This window comes from Musca autumnalis, unplaced genomic scaffold (assembly GCF_047663935.1).
Source record: "Musca autumnalis isolate F117 unplaced genomic scaffold, ASM4766393v1 scaffold_2, whole genome shotgun sequence".
Lineage (NCBI taxonomy): Eukaryota > Metazoa > Arthropoda > Insecta > Diptera > Muscidae > Musca > Musca autumnalis.
The window spans coordinates 836,555-853,181 of record NW_027411755.1 but is presented as its reverse complement, the minus strand read 5'-3'; the positions used below and the strand labels follow the sequence as shown (position 1 = coordinate 853,181).

The 16,627-nt window shown below is 33.0% G+C and overlaps 2 protein-coding genes across 3 annotated transcripts in view; one reads left to right on the top strand and one right to left on the bottom strand.

Moving 5' to 3' along the window:
• Positions 1-16,627, top strand: part of LOC141393484 (uncharacterized) — an 82,569-nt gene that overhangs the window by 7,857 nt on the left and 58,085 nt on the right. For both annotated transcript variants that reach the window (XM_073966495.1, XM_073966496.1), the window contains exon 2: positions 9,793-9,826. The gene's annotated coding sequence lies outside the window, so the exon portion shown is untranslated. The remainder of the gene's footprint in view (positions 1-9,792; positions 9,827-16,627) is intronic.
• Hacd2 (3-hydroxyacyl-CoA dehydratase 2) lies at positions 4,831-6,704 on the bottom strand. The gene is made up of 6 exons (XM_073965064.1): positions 6,303-6,704; positions 6,115-6,231; positions 5,871-6,047; positions 5,751-5,808; positions 5,347-5,692; positions 4,831-5,283 (listed from the first exon to the last, which is right to left on the bottom strand). Exons 1-6 carry the CDS (start codon positions 6,450-6,452, stop codon positions 4,956-4,958), a joined length of 1,176 nt encoding a protein of 391 aa, XP_073821165.1. The 5' UTR covers positions 6,453-6,704; the 3' UTR covers positions 4,831-4,955.

Here is a 16,627-nt window from a genome sequence, read left to right as displayed (position 1 = left end):
TTTTCACAGCTACAACATTTCCTTCAGGCCCATTTACATAGGACTCGCGGTTTGCAAGCAAAATCGTGAAAACCTAAAGAACCCCTAAAAATGTGAACTTAAATCGCGATTTATTTAAAAATCCCTCCGGCGATTTGTTTTGTTTCTTGATATTTCTCATCTATGAGCATTATAGTTATATAGTTTTATGATGTCTTTGTTTGTGTGTGTTGTAGAAAAACAAAAATACTCAAACGATGACAAAAAAAGTGAAAATAAATGGTTAAACAAATTGCAAAAATTATGTTTTACTCATTATATACAACCCTAGCTCTGTTCCAGAACTAAAAAGTTTTTACAATTTTTACCACTTTTACACATTTTGCGTTCCCGTACACAAAATTTATATGAAAATCGTTTACGACTTTTACAACTTTTACGACTTTTACCACTTTATAAAGTACGGGAACAGGCCACCTGTTTTGCCTAAAAAAGTACCAAAAGTAGCTTTTTCACGTATCACAATAAACAAGGTAGATGGTCAATTGCTGCAACAACAAAATTTAGTATCAAAATTTGTAAACAATGTGAAAAAATATTAAATTACTTTTTTACAATGCTATTTTTCATTCTGTTCCCTAACTGTTTTAATGGTAATGTTAGAAAAAAGAGCGAATTGTCAAAAATTGCTTTCCCATACAAATTTCTTAAAAAAATACTGGAACGGAAAAATGACGGAAATTGCAAAAACTCCTGCAGAAATGCCAAAATCAACGTATCAGCCGTCGTATTTAGAAGCCAAAAAACATGCTGCTATTTTCTGCTAGGACAAATATCTATAGCAGAAAATAACAGCTATTTTTGTTCAAAGAGAAGTGCAAGTCTTACTAGATTTCGGAGTACGGGAACGCCTTTCTAGCACTAAACGGGAAAACTACTGCAAGTAGTAATATTTTGCAGGTTATGAACACAACTTTTATTTAACAAAATTTATTGTTATGGTGTCTCAACGATAAAATATTTTTTTTCATTTGTTAGTATTATACACAATTAATACGATATATAGATAATTTTCAATTCATGTACGATCAGCTGCGCATATGCATCTACCTTGATTATTGGATATGATTGAAATCAACAAAAATAAAGCTTCGTTCCAGAACTAAAAAGTTTTTACACATTTAAAACATTTTCAACATTTTTACCCGAAATGCGTTCCCGTACACCAAAAAGTTGCAAAATGTTCCCTTCTCTTTGAACAAAAATGGCGCTGAAATGCTCTCTCTTTAGAAACTTTTTACACGACAAATTTGAGCGAGTAAAAATTTGCAACAGTTTGCCGGCTTATGGCTGACACGCCGACTTTGACATTTGTTCCAGTTTTTTTTGACGTTTCTGCCATTCTTCCGTTCCCGTACATTTTGTAAAAATGTTTGCGTTGAACTTATTTTTGACGGTTCTCTCTTTTGCACATTTTACCATTGAAAAAGTACTGGAACGGATGTATTTCAGGATTTCGTGAAATCCAGTGGATTTTGGACTTGGCATAAGAAGGGAGAATGGGAGGTGCTTCACCTCCAATATACATATTTTTTTGGATACTTTTATTTTATTTTTCTATAATAATTATAATCATAATAATTTTTCTTTGAGAAATAAAGGCATGTCACAGAAACCAATTCCGATCGAAAGTGGAATTTTCGTAATTTTTCGTAAATTTTATAAAATCAGACTAAGCGGTATGTTGGGAAACTATCAAAATGTTTGTGTTTCAAAACCAACACAATAACAAAATATGTTTGTAGTTGTATGAGCAGCCCTACTTTAAAACACTCTAAAAACACTTAAAAGTAATAAAAATATTGTTTTATTAACAAAATCACTTTTAATTTCATATTTTTTTCATTTTATTTAAATTAACGAATCCAATTATTAACAAAGTATTGCCACATAATTTTTTCGTTGCAAATTTGTAAAAACTAAACAATCTGGCATTACGAATGATAAATTAAAGCGATGATAAAAAAGCAAACAAATGATGAAAGAACTCAAACAAGGTATTTTTCAATGTTATCTTGATTTTTTGCGCCTCAATTACAGAAACAATAGAAAAATTGAAAATCCAATAAAAAATTAACTTTCTTTTCACAATTCCCACTCCTACAGTCGTGTTCCTTTACGTGCCTGAGGTTACCAGTTTTTACCACTTTTTACCCGAAAAGTGTTCCCTTATGGGTACTTTACACGATATGTTTTTTACATATGAGTTGTCACTTCTCCCATACAAAATATATATGCGAAGTGACAGCTCATATGTAAAAAACATATCGTGTAAAGTACCCATTACTTTTAAAAGGATACAATTTATATGAGAGCAGTTCACCACTTTTTGCCACCGTTACCATTTTTAAAAGTAAAGGAACAGACCAACAGTGTTTCTAATCATATGTTTTTGTTCTGTTTCTTTTGATTCCTCTAATGTTGCCATATTTATACTAAATATTGAGATTTTCGGAATTCACCAAATCGATCGAAATCTGAAGAAGCTAAATAAAACAAAAATGATCGAAATGAAATTACGGAATTGAAACCATTCCGATCGAAATCATTGACATGCCTGTATATTTGGTCATGTACATTAGGGCTATAACCAAAAAAATACCACCACATAGCCGTGTAGAGCATGGAAAACTATTATGAAATACGGCGTCAATTTTTCTCTATCGCGAAAAAAGTTTCCGCACCAAATGCATTGAAGTTCAGTAATGCATTTTGTAATTTTAGCTGTTATGACAACATATTTGCTTTTAATTAAAATTTTTATTTTTTTGTAGTCTAATTTAAAATCATTATCAAAGCGTTCTGGACCAATTTGTTCTCAAATCGCGCAATTTGGAGCATATTAGGAAATTTTGATACTATTGCAAATTTTTGCTCTTTCTTTATAAACTCGTGAATTTTATGTTTATATTTTTTGTACCAACCGGACAAAAGAATATGGGGTCATTTGCAACGAAGTCGCGAAAGTTACAGGCTGTTTTTGTTAACTTTGCCTGTGAGAATCGTATATGTTTTTTACGAAAATACAACACCAGTACCACGTGGGGAATTTTGTTCTAATAATGAAAACGCGTTTCTAAGATCGATTCGGTGAAAAAAGTTTCCGCGCCGACTGTAATTACTAAAACCATTTTGATATTTTTTCTAATTATAATTTTAAATTTGCTTTGTTTGAATAAATATTCATAGACAAAAATAAATTTCTCACAAGCAAAGTCATTAAAAACTGTCTGTAACTTTCGCGAATTTGTTGCAAATGACACCATATTCTCTTGTCCAATAGGTACAATAAATATAAACATAAAATTCACGAGTTTATAAAGAAAAAACAAAAATTGCAATAGTGTCAAAAACTCCTAAAATGCTCCGAAATGGCGCGATTTGAGAACAGATTGGTCCAGAACGCTTTGGTAATGATTTTAAATTAGATTACAAAAAAATAAAAAAATTAGTTTAAAGCAAATATGTTGTCATAACAGCTAAAATTAAAAAATGCATTACTGAACTTCAATGCATTTGGTGCGGAAACTTTTTTCGCGATAGAGAAAAATTGACGCCGTATTTCATAATAGTTTTCCATGCTCTACACGGCTATGTGGTGGTATTTTTGATATTTGCAAAAAAGTGCAAAAAGTTATATCCCTAATGTACATATGCTGAATTTTGTATTTTATGTAATACTGAATTTTGGTCTGAAAGACTGGCTGACTTCCGTATTGTCAGTTGCTTTGTATTCGTGCATGAAACTAGGGGTTCTTAAATCGAGTTCCAATTTTATGAAATTGCAGTAGTTTCATGCACGAATACAATGCAACTGACAATAGGTTTGTACGATAACTTCGCAAGTAAAAAGTACTTGAAAGTACTCAGCAAGTTCTCAGTAACTTCTCTCCACTAATTTTACTCTCTCGCAGCTAAAAATTTGCAGAATGTTATCGAACAACAATTTGCAAGAAGTCAGCTGATTTGGCGGATAAGATTTAATTTAACAATCGAAAATTGTTTGATTATCCATTGCTACAAAAATAATTCTCTTTCCATATCATAAATTAACGGCTGGTCGTCCACATAGTGTTCCTCCTACTCCATGGATGCGCCGCTTTTTGCTGGGATTTGATACAATAGTAATAAAACAATCATCACAAACTACAAAATAAGTCGTTATCTCTTCTCTTTTTATCTTGTAATTATTTTATTAACCAAATATTGTTTATGTTTTTGCCAAGAATTGCAAAGTCCGCCACAAAACATTCGAATTTAAATCAGCTGATCAAATTTGCAATTCTTGCAAATTTTTGCCTGCAAAAACTTGTAAGTTCTCAATAACAAAAGTTTCCAAATTCGATCTGTTTTACTTTACAAGTTTGTTATCGAACATCATTTTGTAAAACTTTTTACAAATTTGTGCAATCTTTTGGGTTATCGTACAGACCTAATACGGAAGTCGGCCACTTGCTGGCATTGTAATGTGTGAATAAAATAGAATTTTTTATGGCTATTTTCAATGTCTGGCGCAAGAGCAACAAATTAAATAAAAATAATAAAAATTTGAAGTGTTTCTGGAAAAAATAGGAGTTAATGTTGTATGTTAACTTTTTTCCCAATTTATTTTTATGAAATTGAAGTGGATCGAGCATACAGATACGGTTGTTTTTTATTCGTTCATTGATAGTAAAGAAATATTTGCAGTTATACAAAATATTTCTACCCAGCTTTTAACGCCATACATCGCAGGAAAAACATACATACAAAGATGAAATGAAATTATCATAAATAAAATTTGCTAGACAGTTGTATTTCCAAAAAAATAATTAAAATTTATTATTATAGAACACTACAACGAAAAAAATACATACATATATGTATATTATGTATGCATAAGATAAATGATTTGGTATGTGTTAGGAGATCGCATTTTAGTCACTAAGCTTTCGTGCACGTTGTCGTTTATTCAGTTTCTTAGCCCTTGTTTTTGCCATATGTGACATAAGCATGAATGATCCAGGCAGGATTAGCAAAATAATGTATATTTTCAAGAATGTTGGCATATCAAAACTCATGTTCCACTTGTTTGGCATTTCAAGGCTGAAACGTTTTGTTTCCTCAAAATACGGAATATTTCGTAAAATGATTATACCCTCGCAAAGTATGCCAAGTGGATATAAAGGTATCCATATTGTATAGCGGATCCATGTCAGCAAACCGTACTGCATCTTCAATATTTGACTAATATAGTAGGGATATCTAATGTAAAAAAGATAAATTGAAAATAAATTTTAATATTTATGGGCATTCTCACAAACTTACCGGAATACTTCAATCAAGGACCATATTACAAATACATAAAAAACGGCAGGTTTCGACTGCATTCGTTCCTCAAATTCGATCATAACAAAGAGAACAAAATTTCTTCCTGTTACTTGCATAAATGGTATCCATGGGGATCCTTTCGTATAGCCAAAAATTGGATGCAACACTTCCAAATATTGTAAGAGTTGAATGAATTTCATTGCGTTGCCGACTAAGGCGTAAGATGTTGGTATCATAGAAGGCCCATCTCGATAATATCTAACAGCTAAAACACTTAGAACATAGAGAAATCCGACAAATTGCGCCAAGTTATATATTACCAGATACACCTTTTTTGAACTTTCTATTAATGTGAATTATTGATTAATACTTTGCTTGCCATTCAAATGAAACGTAATTACCTTTTATATAGCCAATTTCTTCTTTCTGCAAACGTTCATATTCCTGCGCGTAATCTTCCTAAAATTATAAGTAGATTCAATCGATTTATGCACTTAGTCACACATACATACAGTACTCACCTGAACATTTCGTGGCTTTTCTTCTCCCAAATCGTCGTCTTCAGTTTGCCATCGATCGAAATCAATTTTTAACCAGTGTGGCTTCTGGGGAGTGGCGAAAAGACGTGGCCACCATTCTTTTTTGCTTTTCACAATGTTGAATTCGATTTTATTATCAAACACCCGGTAGTGAGATTCCTGTGGCGAATGTAAAAGTGCTGTCATTACACAGTTCCTTTTTTATTTCATTCCATAGACTACCCACCTCATCGTCGATGAACCCGTAAAGGTTAATTTCGAAAGCATATTCATTTAGACCACGAGCTCCGATGCCTTTGGACTTGAAATTAATTTTGGTAGGTGTAAAATCCACATCGGCGAACTATTTATTACCATACAAAATGAATAAACTAACTTTTGTCCACTTGAGAGTGAAAAATGCTACTACTATACCTCTGCATCTTTTACGTCAACTTTCAGGCTGATTTGATATGCAGTCTGAGCCCAATAGACCAGAGGACTTAGCTGTTGTCTGTTTCCTTCCTTTTGATCATTTGCCGATGAAACATTTAATTTATCTTTTGAGTTTTCTTTTTCCAGCATTTTCCATTTAATGAATGTAGACACTTTTTATGTATTTCTTTCTTTCCTTCCTTCTAGTGTAGATTTGTAGTCAGTTACGTTATGACGTTACGTTTTTCCACTAATTTTTAAAGATTTTTGACAGTGGACGTTTCACTGTGAAACACGAATGAGAAGAGGATAGTGGGAATGTTTAGAATAAGAATAGAAAGACAGTGGAAATTGTTAAAATACTGATTGCGTGATTACTGTAATTCATCGGGAACCGACTACTTTGTTTGGTAGGTTTCATTCACGAAAACTCCACATGCGCATTAAAAGTCATATGCTCTGTTCCTTTACACATTTCTTGTTGTATTTTAGCGCCAGAAATTTGTTTTGGAAAATTTAAATTTTTTTATTGAATTCAGTTTTGTTTTCATTTTAAGCATTTTTTTAAAAAATGACTTTTTTTCTTAAAACGTATAGTTTTTCCGGAATCGGGTGTCCGTTAAAACGGACAGTGGCAAAATCCACTACCGTAAATTGGTATGGGAAATTAGTGTTTTTTCCAAATACATATATATAAAGTAAACTTTATTTTTAGTCGTACGCATAAAGCCAAGTGTTTTATATTTTTAAAGATATTCTCTATCTCCTTCATTTAATAAAATATTTTAAACGGACAGGTAACTTTGCGTTGTAATACAGAATAATTCTTGATTTGCATTCACAATTTATGTTTTTAGAATAATACTTCCACATCTTTTCTAACTGATCTCTCCGTTGTATAAGTGTAACTTACCTACTTATGTGTTTTTTACCGTTGTAAGAAAATCAAAAAATCACTTCACTTCACTTTTGTAACCGAACCGCGAAGAACTACGCAGGTCAAATGTCAATTTGTGAACGGGGAAGGACAGACATATGAGCAAACAATTAGAAAATACAAAAAACCCACAATAAAACAAATATCTGTTTTTTTACCTGCATTTTTGTGCACATTTTTTGCTGGCGTTTAAACGACCAGTGGCTTTAAGTGGGTTAATAATTACAGAGAGTCCCTTTCTGATCATACAAGCGACTTAATCAGTTTTTGATCACCAAAAGGGCTCTAAAAAGAATCCGTAATGTGATTTTTGAAAAAAACAATCTTCCTCTGTTTTTCGTTTTTTTATCGCGGTTTTGGGTTTTAAACGGGATTTCGGTCATAACGTATTTGGGTAATACGGACGCGCCAGAATGGTGAATTATTTTAGTACGTCGCGTTGAATATTAAGTATAGGCGTTAGGAGAGAATATGATTTCCTTACCCGATGATTACACTTGCAAGTAAACTGCGGACAGTTGTGTATATACATATTATAGTCGAAACTTCAATTTTTTCGAACTTGACACTTGCATGTGTAAACGTTCGGAAAAAATTGAAGTTAGTCCCAATTTACATTGGGCGAGTTTACTTGCGGCAACTGTCATTTTGTAACCCTTTGCCTCTCAGCACCCTCTCTCACCTACAAACTGACAATTGCCGCAAGTAAACTCGCCTAATGTAAATTGGGACTTACTTATAAAGCACTTACATTGATTACTGTTGGTATAGTTGGTATGGCAGTGAATATGTGTTGAGTGTGTTGGTAATTTTAAATCTGTCACTTGCATGTGTAAACGGGGGGTCTAAGAAATACTGTCTAATGTATTAGACAGTATTTCTTAGTCCCGGTCCACATTAGAGTCATTTCATCGAAATTTTGACATGAAATTAAAAGAAAATGGGGCATGCACGACACCCTGCATACATTTCTCAAAATTGTGGAAGATTGTGCGCTCAGATTAATGTTCTGTGATTCGCAACGGCTATCATTGGACAATTGTTTACATTTTTTCTTAGATTTTTCAAATGATCGCCCTAGAGAATAACAGAATACTCTTCTGCAAGAGCAACAGATGATTGTCACTGACATTTTTGATTTGGTTGTATATAATTCTCATATACACTTTCGACAGAACTTTGATATAAATGTCACACACAATATTATGAGAAAAAACGCATGCTCAGGTTTTGCCGAGTTTAATTAGAAAGACAACAAAGTGAATGAGGAAGCAGTATAACTAACGACCAACAACATAAGGAATAATTAAAAATCAAAACAAGGCAGAAAATAAAACAAGAGGAGATAATAAAACTCAAAGAAAACAAATGAAAAAAAAAAAAACAAAACCCGAAGAAAAAGTCTATTTTTTTATTTTTTAATCTTATAAAGATCTTCCAGAGAATTAATCCGCGATTCTTCCTGGGGATTCGCTTCGTAGACACAGTTACTTTATGTTGGGGATTCGCAGAAGAACTTTAGGTGCGCTCTTCCGCGATTGAATTGCTCATCCCCGCGAATTCCAGATTATCTTTAAGCGATTGAAAATGAGAATGCAGCTACCGTTCAAACTTTGTTACGTGTATGATTGACTTCAAAATAAGCTAATATTTTTTAGATTTTTTTAAAGTGATAAGTAGAGGTACAATTATGTTCGGTGTGTCTTTAGAGAAGAATGTCGCAAATATTACGCTTTTTGGCACCATTGAAATTGTGATGTTGCCTGGCCTGGGAATCAAACCCGGGCGTACAGCGTGCAAGGCAGGGGTGCCTACAATTACACCATATCTATCGAAGCAAATTATGTTTTCATGGAACACAAAATAATAAAAAAAATGTGTAAAACGTTCGAAAAACTATATTTGTTGGTCTGTAGTGCGATTCTTTAACTCATTTTTTGAGTTACCGACAAATGTCGGTAAAATTAAAATGCTTATAATTTCGGTAATTGACGATATTAATCGGTAAGTTAGCGACCAATAAAAAGTGGTCGTAAAGTTCTATCGATATCAACAGTTTTGTCAACCATTATTTGAACTTTTCGTTCAAAATTTTGCGTTTTAATGTTACCGATTTTTGCCGGTAACTCAAAAAATGAGTTAGAGAATCGCACTACTGGTGGAAGTTTTTAAAGAAAATTTGTAAAAGTAATAGAAAAAAGGCGTTTGGTTCAAGTCAGGGCATTATGAGATAAAAATCCTCTGCGCATTGCATGATTCTGCTCATGGAATATTTATTCATGAAAGGACAGTCTTTATTCGTTTGAAGTTTTGGAAAAAATAACCATTTTATAGACCAAAATATCGTCTTTTCGTTAAAATAGAACCTTTAAGCAAACAGTTTAATATTTTTAATATTTAATAAAAATAGCTAAAAGATGTGTTCTTTAAGATTGGGATACAAATTTGTGTAGTCTTTTTTAAAACAAATCTTCAAAACCGAACTTGTAGTGCAAAGTGGGAGGGACAAATATTATTACAAATTTATTAATAAAACCATTTTTATATTTTCAGGAAGGACAAGAGATAAATTTATATATTAAATCAGGTATGTATTGTAGTATGTTTTATTAAAATCAATGTTGCAAAGTTTTGTAAAGTTTCGAAACAAAATAGATGCATGTTTAATATGCATAGATTTGAAGAAACTTTTGGTGTTCTAAAAGTTATCCTTTTAATGGCTAAATACAAATTTTGTATGTAAAACGACAGTATTAATTATGTTAAGTAGGTGTTTAGCGACATGAACATCCCCAAAAAATGATTCAGTTCTAATTGTTACATTTTAATGCTTCCATTTCACCACAAAATAAGACTGTCTACTTTTTAATATCGAGAATCAGGCCCTCCCTTTCAATATAATTTATTAAAAACGTATCCATTCACTGGTAACACTTTGAAATAGAGGTGATAAAAATCAATTACATTTCTAAAACGATTTGAACACATTTCATAGGTGGATTCATAGAAATGCTTGAATATTAATTGTTAGCTCTCAAAGGATACGTCACAATTTCTAGTCAGCCTGGCCAGGCACATGTGTCTATCTCATTGTTGATAGAATGACGTTGTCTTATAGTACCTATTAATATTAACAAATATTTAACGATATAACAGAATAATGAGACATAAGGTACAAAACACGCATTGTTATTGACAGTGTGGTAATGTGTATTGCTTGTTTCTTCCGCTTGTTGAAAATTAGTTCCGCCACAACACTAGAACGGTGAAGTTATAATAGTTTGTATATTATACGTTAGAAAAAATCTCTGCGTTTTCTATGAAAATATTCTTTTTGACTATTTTGACCCAAAATGGCCCTGATAGCTCACCGAATGATGTTACCAACGCGTCCGCGCCATCATTTTTCGGCGCATCAGCATGTTGTAAAAAATAAAGTCGGAGTTTTACTTGTTCCATCAATTGCTGATTATTATTATGAAAAAAATAATCCCCATCTTCAAAAACAAATTCATATGGAGGACGAAGTGAGTTTTTTTTACAAATATGCAACATTTTACAGTTCTGAAATTTATTGATATGGAAACATGAGTCTATTAAAAGAAATGTTAAGAAAGTGTGTGCAATTTTAAAGTGTTCAGTTTTTAAATCAATGTTGTGTTGTGTATTTTGCTGTACGAGTATGCAGTAAGTGGGACAACGAAGTTAATGGTAACTGTTTGTTAGGTCGCATTTATATTGGTTCATAATTTGGTTTTAGGGCTGTTGCTATGCTACCCTGTTCTTGGCACATAAATTTTCAGTTCTGTTCATTTACGCGCAAGAATCTTCAAGTTTTACCACTTTTTACTCGGAAAGTGTTCCTTTACTTGATGTAAGCATACAATTGATATGAGAGCAGTTCTCAACTTTTGCTACTTTTATCACTTTTCAAAGTAAAGGAACCGACCATTCATAAACTACTGAAAAATACAACTGTTTTATTGAGCAGCTTTTATTTGGTGATTTTCAGCTGATTGTCAAAATTCTCAATCAGAAAACTTTAAACATGATACAATATGAAGGTAGCATTATCAGGCCAGCTGAGGGTAACATAATGTGTCAATTGCATTGAATTTATGTCAAATTTTGACATCTTATGTTACCAAAAACGGCAGTTGCTGCTACCTTCTTATTGTATCATGAATTAAAATAGTTGATTAAAAAATGTATACAGTATTCTAATGCAATCATTTAGAACCGGTTCTGCGATTTGGCTTTTAATTTGAACTTTGTTATTTATTTTCTCTAAGTAATTATTATTTTTTATATTTATTTAGTTCATATATACTTATAACTAAATTATAAGCATAAAGGAAATGAAGGTATAACATATTCAATATAGTATGACTGAAATTCTTTAAAATTAAGTATTTTAGGAGGGATCCCATAATGTCGACCATTAAAATTTCGTGGAATCTGTGTTGGCATCAATGTAGAAAAATGGGTAAAAATGGGTTGAAGCCAACAAGTTTTGTTATGTTCCTTTTCGATTTCTGGCTTAACCTTACATTTTATAGACTATGCCCAAAGAGAGAATGACAGAATACTAAATGGGCATCATGATACTAGTGTATGATTTTTCGATATATCCACTGCATCCACCTAAAATTTATGCTGACATTTTGAAGCCGGAATTTCGCGGTTTTTTTGAATTTTTTTAATAATCCGGACGCGCAACCAGATAATATACCAAACTCTTAATAGGATTATAGAACTCGTGATTTTACGTTGTTTAATGTATACCTCATGAGTGTGCTCCTTACAGTATCCTAATAATTGGAGTCTAAAAGCCAAAATTTGATGCGTATATTTTCTTAAAAAACCTATTTTTTGCGTGTAATATTTACAAATGTCATTCAATTTCCTTTGAACCCCGCGTGAATTTAGTTGTTTTTTTACGCGACGGATCTAATGAGCCCCTCTGCGATCGAATCCATCCATTAAAACCGCGGATATAGATACCTTGAAAATAGGAAAATCAGCAAAAATATATTTTGACAAATCCGCATACTAAACCCCGATTTTCTTTAAAAATTTGTACACAAATGGAAACCTTTATACGCGATTATAATACTTGCGAAAACGCGTGTCATAAATTACAGTAGTACGCGAGTAATATGGGTTTTTTACGCAAAATAGAATGTGGAGGCACATCCGCGGTTCTTAAATAATCTATTTAAAATAGGTGTATATTGACGTATTTTTGATGGGCGCTAATGAAACCGGATGCGCATGCAACTGACGGCACACAATGGCCGCTGAGTGGAACATCGAAATATGCAGAGATATTGAAAGATATTGATTCGCTGTGCCAAAACGGATGCGCATTAACTGATTTTAACTAATTCGTGAATTACAGGCTTTTTAATTTTCATATTTTTTGAATGATTGTAATTTCAATATTACTCTTAATTTCCTATCCTTATAATTTATCACAGTAAGCAACTAAGCTTTTGCGATGGTAAACCACATTTCTTGATGAAGTTTTAGTAGAGTACATTAATTATCGTATGGGATTTTAGCGAAATAGTTGGAGAACTCCCAAATATTTTTTTTTCTAAGTTTTCAAATCAAACCAAAAAATATTTTTGCAACAATATCGTCTAACAAAAAGTTTTTCTCTTTTGTTGTTGCTATAATATGCAATTTATGGTCCCAATCTTTATAAATTTGGTTTCATATTTTTCTACGCATTGTCTAGATTCCGCAGATATTTTTAAATTTATTTTCTAGGGCTTTGTACGGACTTTGGGACAGGATAATTTGGATTTACTTTAATATTTGTTTATTACTTTTTGATTTTCCGCGAAAATAGTAATAAATTTAGTAAATATTTAAACATCTACGAATAGATATGGAATGCTGTTAACGATTTATGCATACACGTACAAAATTTTTGGAAAAGTAAGTTTTTTTTTGTCATTTCATTAAATAAAATCGTTTGTTTTTTCTCTTTTATATTTCTGCGAAGTACTTGTAAAAAATGTCAACAAAAGCATATCGTCTCCATAAATGCTCGAAAAATGTCAAAATTAGTTGTTTGAATCTAATACATAAAACTAAAATACATGATCTTGCAAAATTTCAAGCTTCTACGTTAAAAAATAACGATCCTATTCAAGAAATGGCATTTCGGCAAATGGATACTATTGCAGATTTTGTTGTAATGACGTATCCCAAAATCAAGCGTTTCCGCTGTTTTGGTCTCATTATTTACCCCGTATATTATTTATAATATCCCAAATACTGGCCTTCATAATATTAATTTTACATGAAACAGTTTTTCATTTTAAAACGTTTTTTGCTTCTCCTGTAAAATTATTATTTTGTTAGTTACCACTTTTGGCATTTATGGTGACGATATACATTTCAGCCATGTTTATTTCCAAATTAATTGCGATGACAAATTAACGATAACATCGATATCTATCGATTTTTTGAAATGATGTATCGAAAATATCTAATGGTGGGAATATCGACAGTTTGTCAGCTCTAGTTCTGATGTACCAATTCGGATTTGTTGGAGTTCATAGAAGATGAAAATACCTTGGTTTTTTGGGTCACTTCATAAAGTGAGTTTATGTAGAGAAACGGGGTTTTAGATTTTCAACTTTAAAAAATCAAGCAGTTTTTAATAGCGTTAAATAATAATCCTTATTTAAAGCTTTTTACAATTATACACACTTTTATATTAGACTTTATGCAAAACTTTAAAGCAAAAAGTAGAGTTTTTAGAAAAATTTACATAGCAAAAATCCGTCTTTTGGAGTATATTGGTGTGAACCTGTGAATGTTCCACATTCGAGTTATATATTTAAACAAATGGATTGTCTCAATTATTGTTTTAGGTAGGGAAAGGTGACTGAACCTGTATCAAAATTATGTAGGGATTCTGATGTGCCAAATCAGATTTGTTGGAGTTCATAGAAGATGAAAATACCTTTGGTTTTTTGGGTTACTTCATAAAGTCACTTTATGTAGAGAAACAGGGTTTTAGATTTTTAACTTTAAACGGGCATAACTTCTGTTTTTACAACGAGGGTGCCAAAGAAAAATTATCAAGGAGATTGTTGAAGAAGTTATAAATAGACACGGAATCCTATGCAAATGAATATATATGGTTAGGATGGTCGTAGAGAAAATCTGATTAGACAGAAACTCGTTTTATCACAAAATAAAACGAATTAGGCCGAGACATTTTTGCATATCGTGCATATGCAAGGAAAAACAAATACAAGGATTTGCGGCCTAAATATCCCACCGAAATAGCTGAAATTTGGTATAAAATCTTCGTTGGGAGTATACAACTTTCCACCTGAAATTTGTCTGTATATCTTCATATAGCCCCCATAGAACGGTATCTCCCGATTTCCGATATTTTGAAGGTTTTGGCCTCAACATCACACTGAAATGGCTGAAATTTGGTATTTAGTCTTCATTGGGGGTATACAACTGTCCACTGAATGTTGTCGGTATAGGTCCACGTCTTCATATAGTCCCCATAGAACGGTACCTCCCGATTTTCGGTATTTTGAAGGTTGTGGCCTTAATATCCCTCCGGAATGGCTGAAATTTGGTATAAAGTCTTCCTTGGGTGTAAAAAACGTTCCACCTAAAATTTGTCGGTTTAGGTTCAAGCCTTCATATAGCCCCATAGAACGATACCTCCCGATTTCGGTTTTTTGAAGGTTGTGGCTGTTATACATTTCTCTATTTTATTGATTTGTCTGAAGAGAATTAAAAACAAGTAAAAACGTATCAGTCGGCTTTGCCGACAGAGATATACCCTCAGCCTGTGTATATTGAAACAATTTTTTCCCCCAAAATACCTATTTGCGGGGGAGATACTAAAAGGAATGGATCGACATTGACCGTTATGGAAGTGGATCTCCAGCCACAACATGTGGTGCCATAGGGGGTTTTTTACACTCTTCGCGCTGTTTGCTTAAGAAGTATGGACTTGCCCCTAAAAAAAACTTTTACCATCGTAATTGAGGCAGCGAATGCAAGTTGCTTCAACAAAAATCAAAGTGATTCGATATCAGGTCTTAAAGTGAATTTATCCGAAATTTTGTGTGGGGGTACCGGATGGAGTGGACAAATGTAGTCCATATTTGAGCCTGATCTATATCTGGTAGATATATTAGGATGTGTAAAGTATAGACCAATTCGGCCACTCCCTTCAAGAGTTACCGTACGAACAATTTTTCCGAACATTTTTGAACTTTTGTGGGGGAGGTACCTGAAGGAGTGGACCGATATGGCTTATCTTCAAACTTAAACTATGTTTGGACAAAATATTACTAAGACCAAATTTTGGACCGAATCGGCAGATCCGTTCACTTGCACTCCAACCACCTCACACGGTGTCATAGGGGGTTTTTGCAACTTTCAGGCAATTTTCTCAGGAAGTTTGGACTTGCCCCTGATGAAACTTGTACCGTCGCACGGAGGGCAGTGAATACAAGTTGCGAAAACAAAAATCAAAGCGATTCGAGAGTTGGCCCTAAACTGAACTTTTCATAAATTTTGTGTGGGAGGTACCCGAAGGAGTGGACCGATTGAGTCCATATTAAAACCTTATCTAAGTCTGGTACACATTTCACGATGGGCAAAGTACGGACCAAATCGGTTACTCCCTTCAAGAGTTATCGTGCGCACAAATTTTCCGAACATTTTTGAACTTTTGTGGGGGAGGTACCGGAAGGAGTGGACCGATATAGCCGATCTTCGAACTTAAACTAAGTTTGAACAAAATATTACGAAAGCCAAAATTTGAACCGAATCTGTTTATCCGTGCGAGAGTTATCGTGCGCTCCAGCCAGCCAGGCAGACAGACGGACGGACGGACATTGCTCAATCGACTCCAAATTGTCCGAAACACATTTCGTCCAAACATACTCGGGGTCTAAAACCATTATTTTGATGAGGCACATTTTGCCCATATGAAAGTGTATAAGGTAATATTCAAAAATGTTTTACAATCGTTGAAGTTGAGGTTCACCATTTAATAAGTCGCGAACTGTCAATATATTTTATATAATATGAATATATTTATATTAATTGAAGTGTTTTAGCCGGGGTCGCATAAAATGAACCATAACAAATAATTTATGTGGAAGCTGTGTTGGTGGTAATATTAAAAAATGGGTAAAAATGTGTTGAAGTTTACAAGTTTTTTTTGTGTTCTTTCTTGATTTCTGGTCAAACGACGGAAAATTCAAACCTGAGCTCAAAGAAAGAATTGAAGAATACCCCTTGGGCAACATGGTTCTAATGTATGACTTTTCGATATATAAACTGCATCCCCCTAAAATCAATGCTGACATTTTGAAGTTTTGAAATC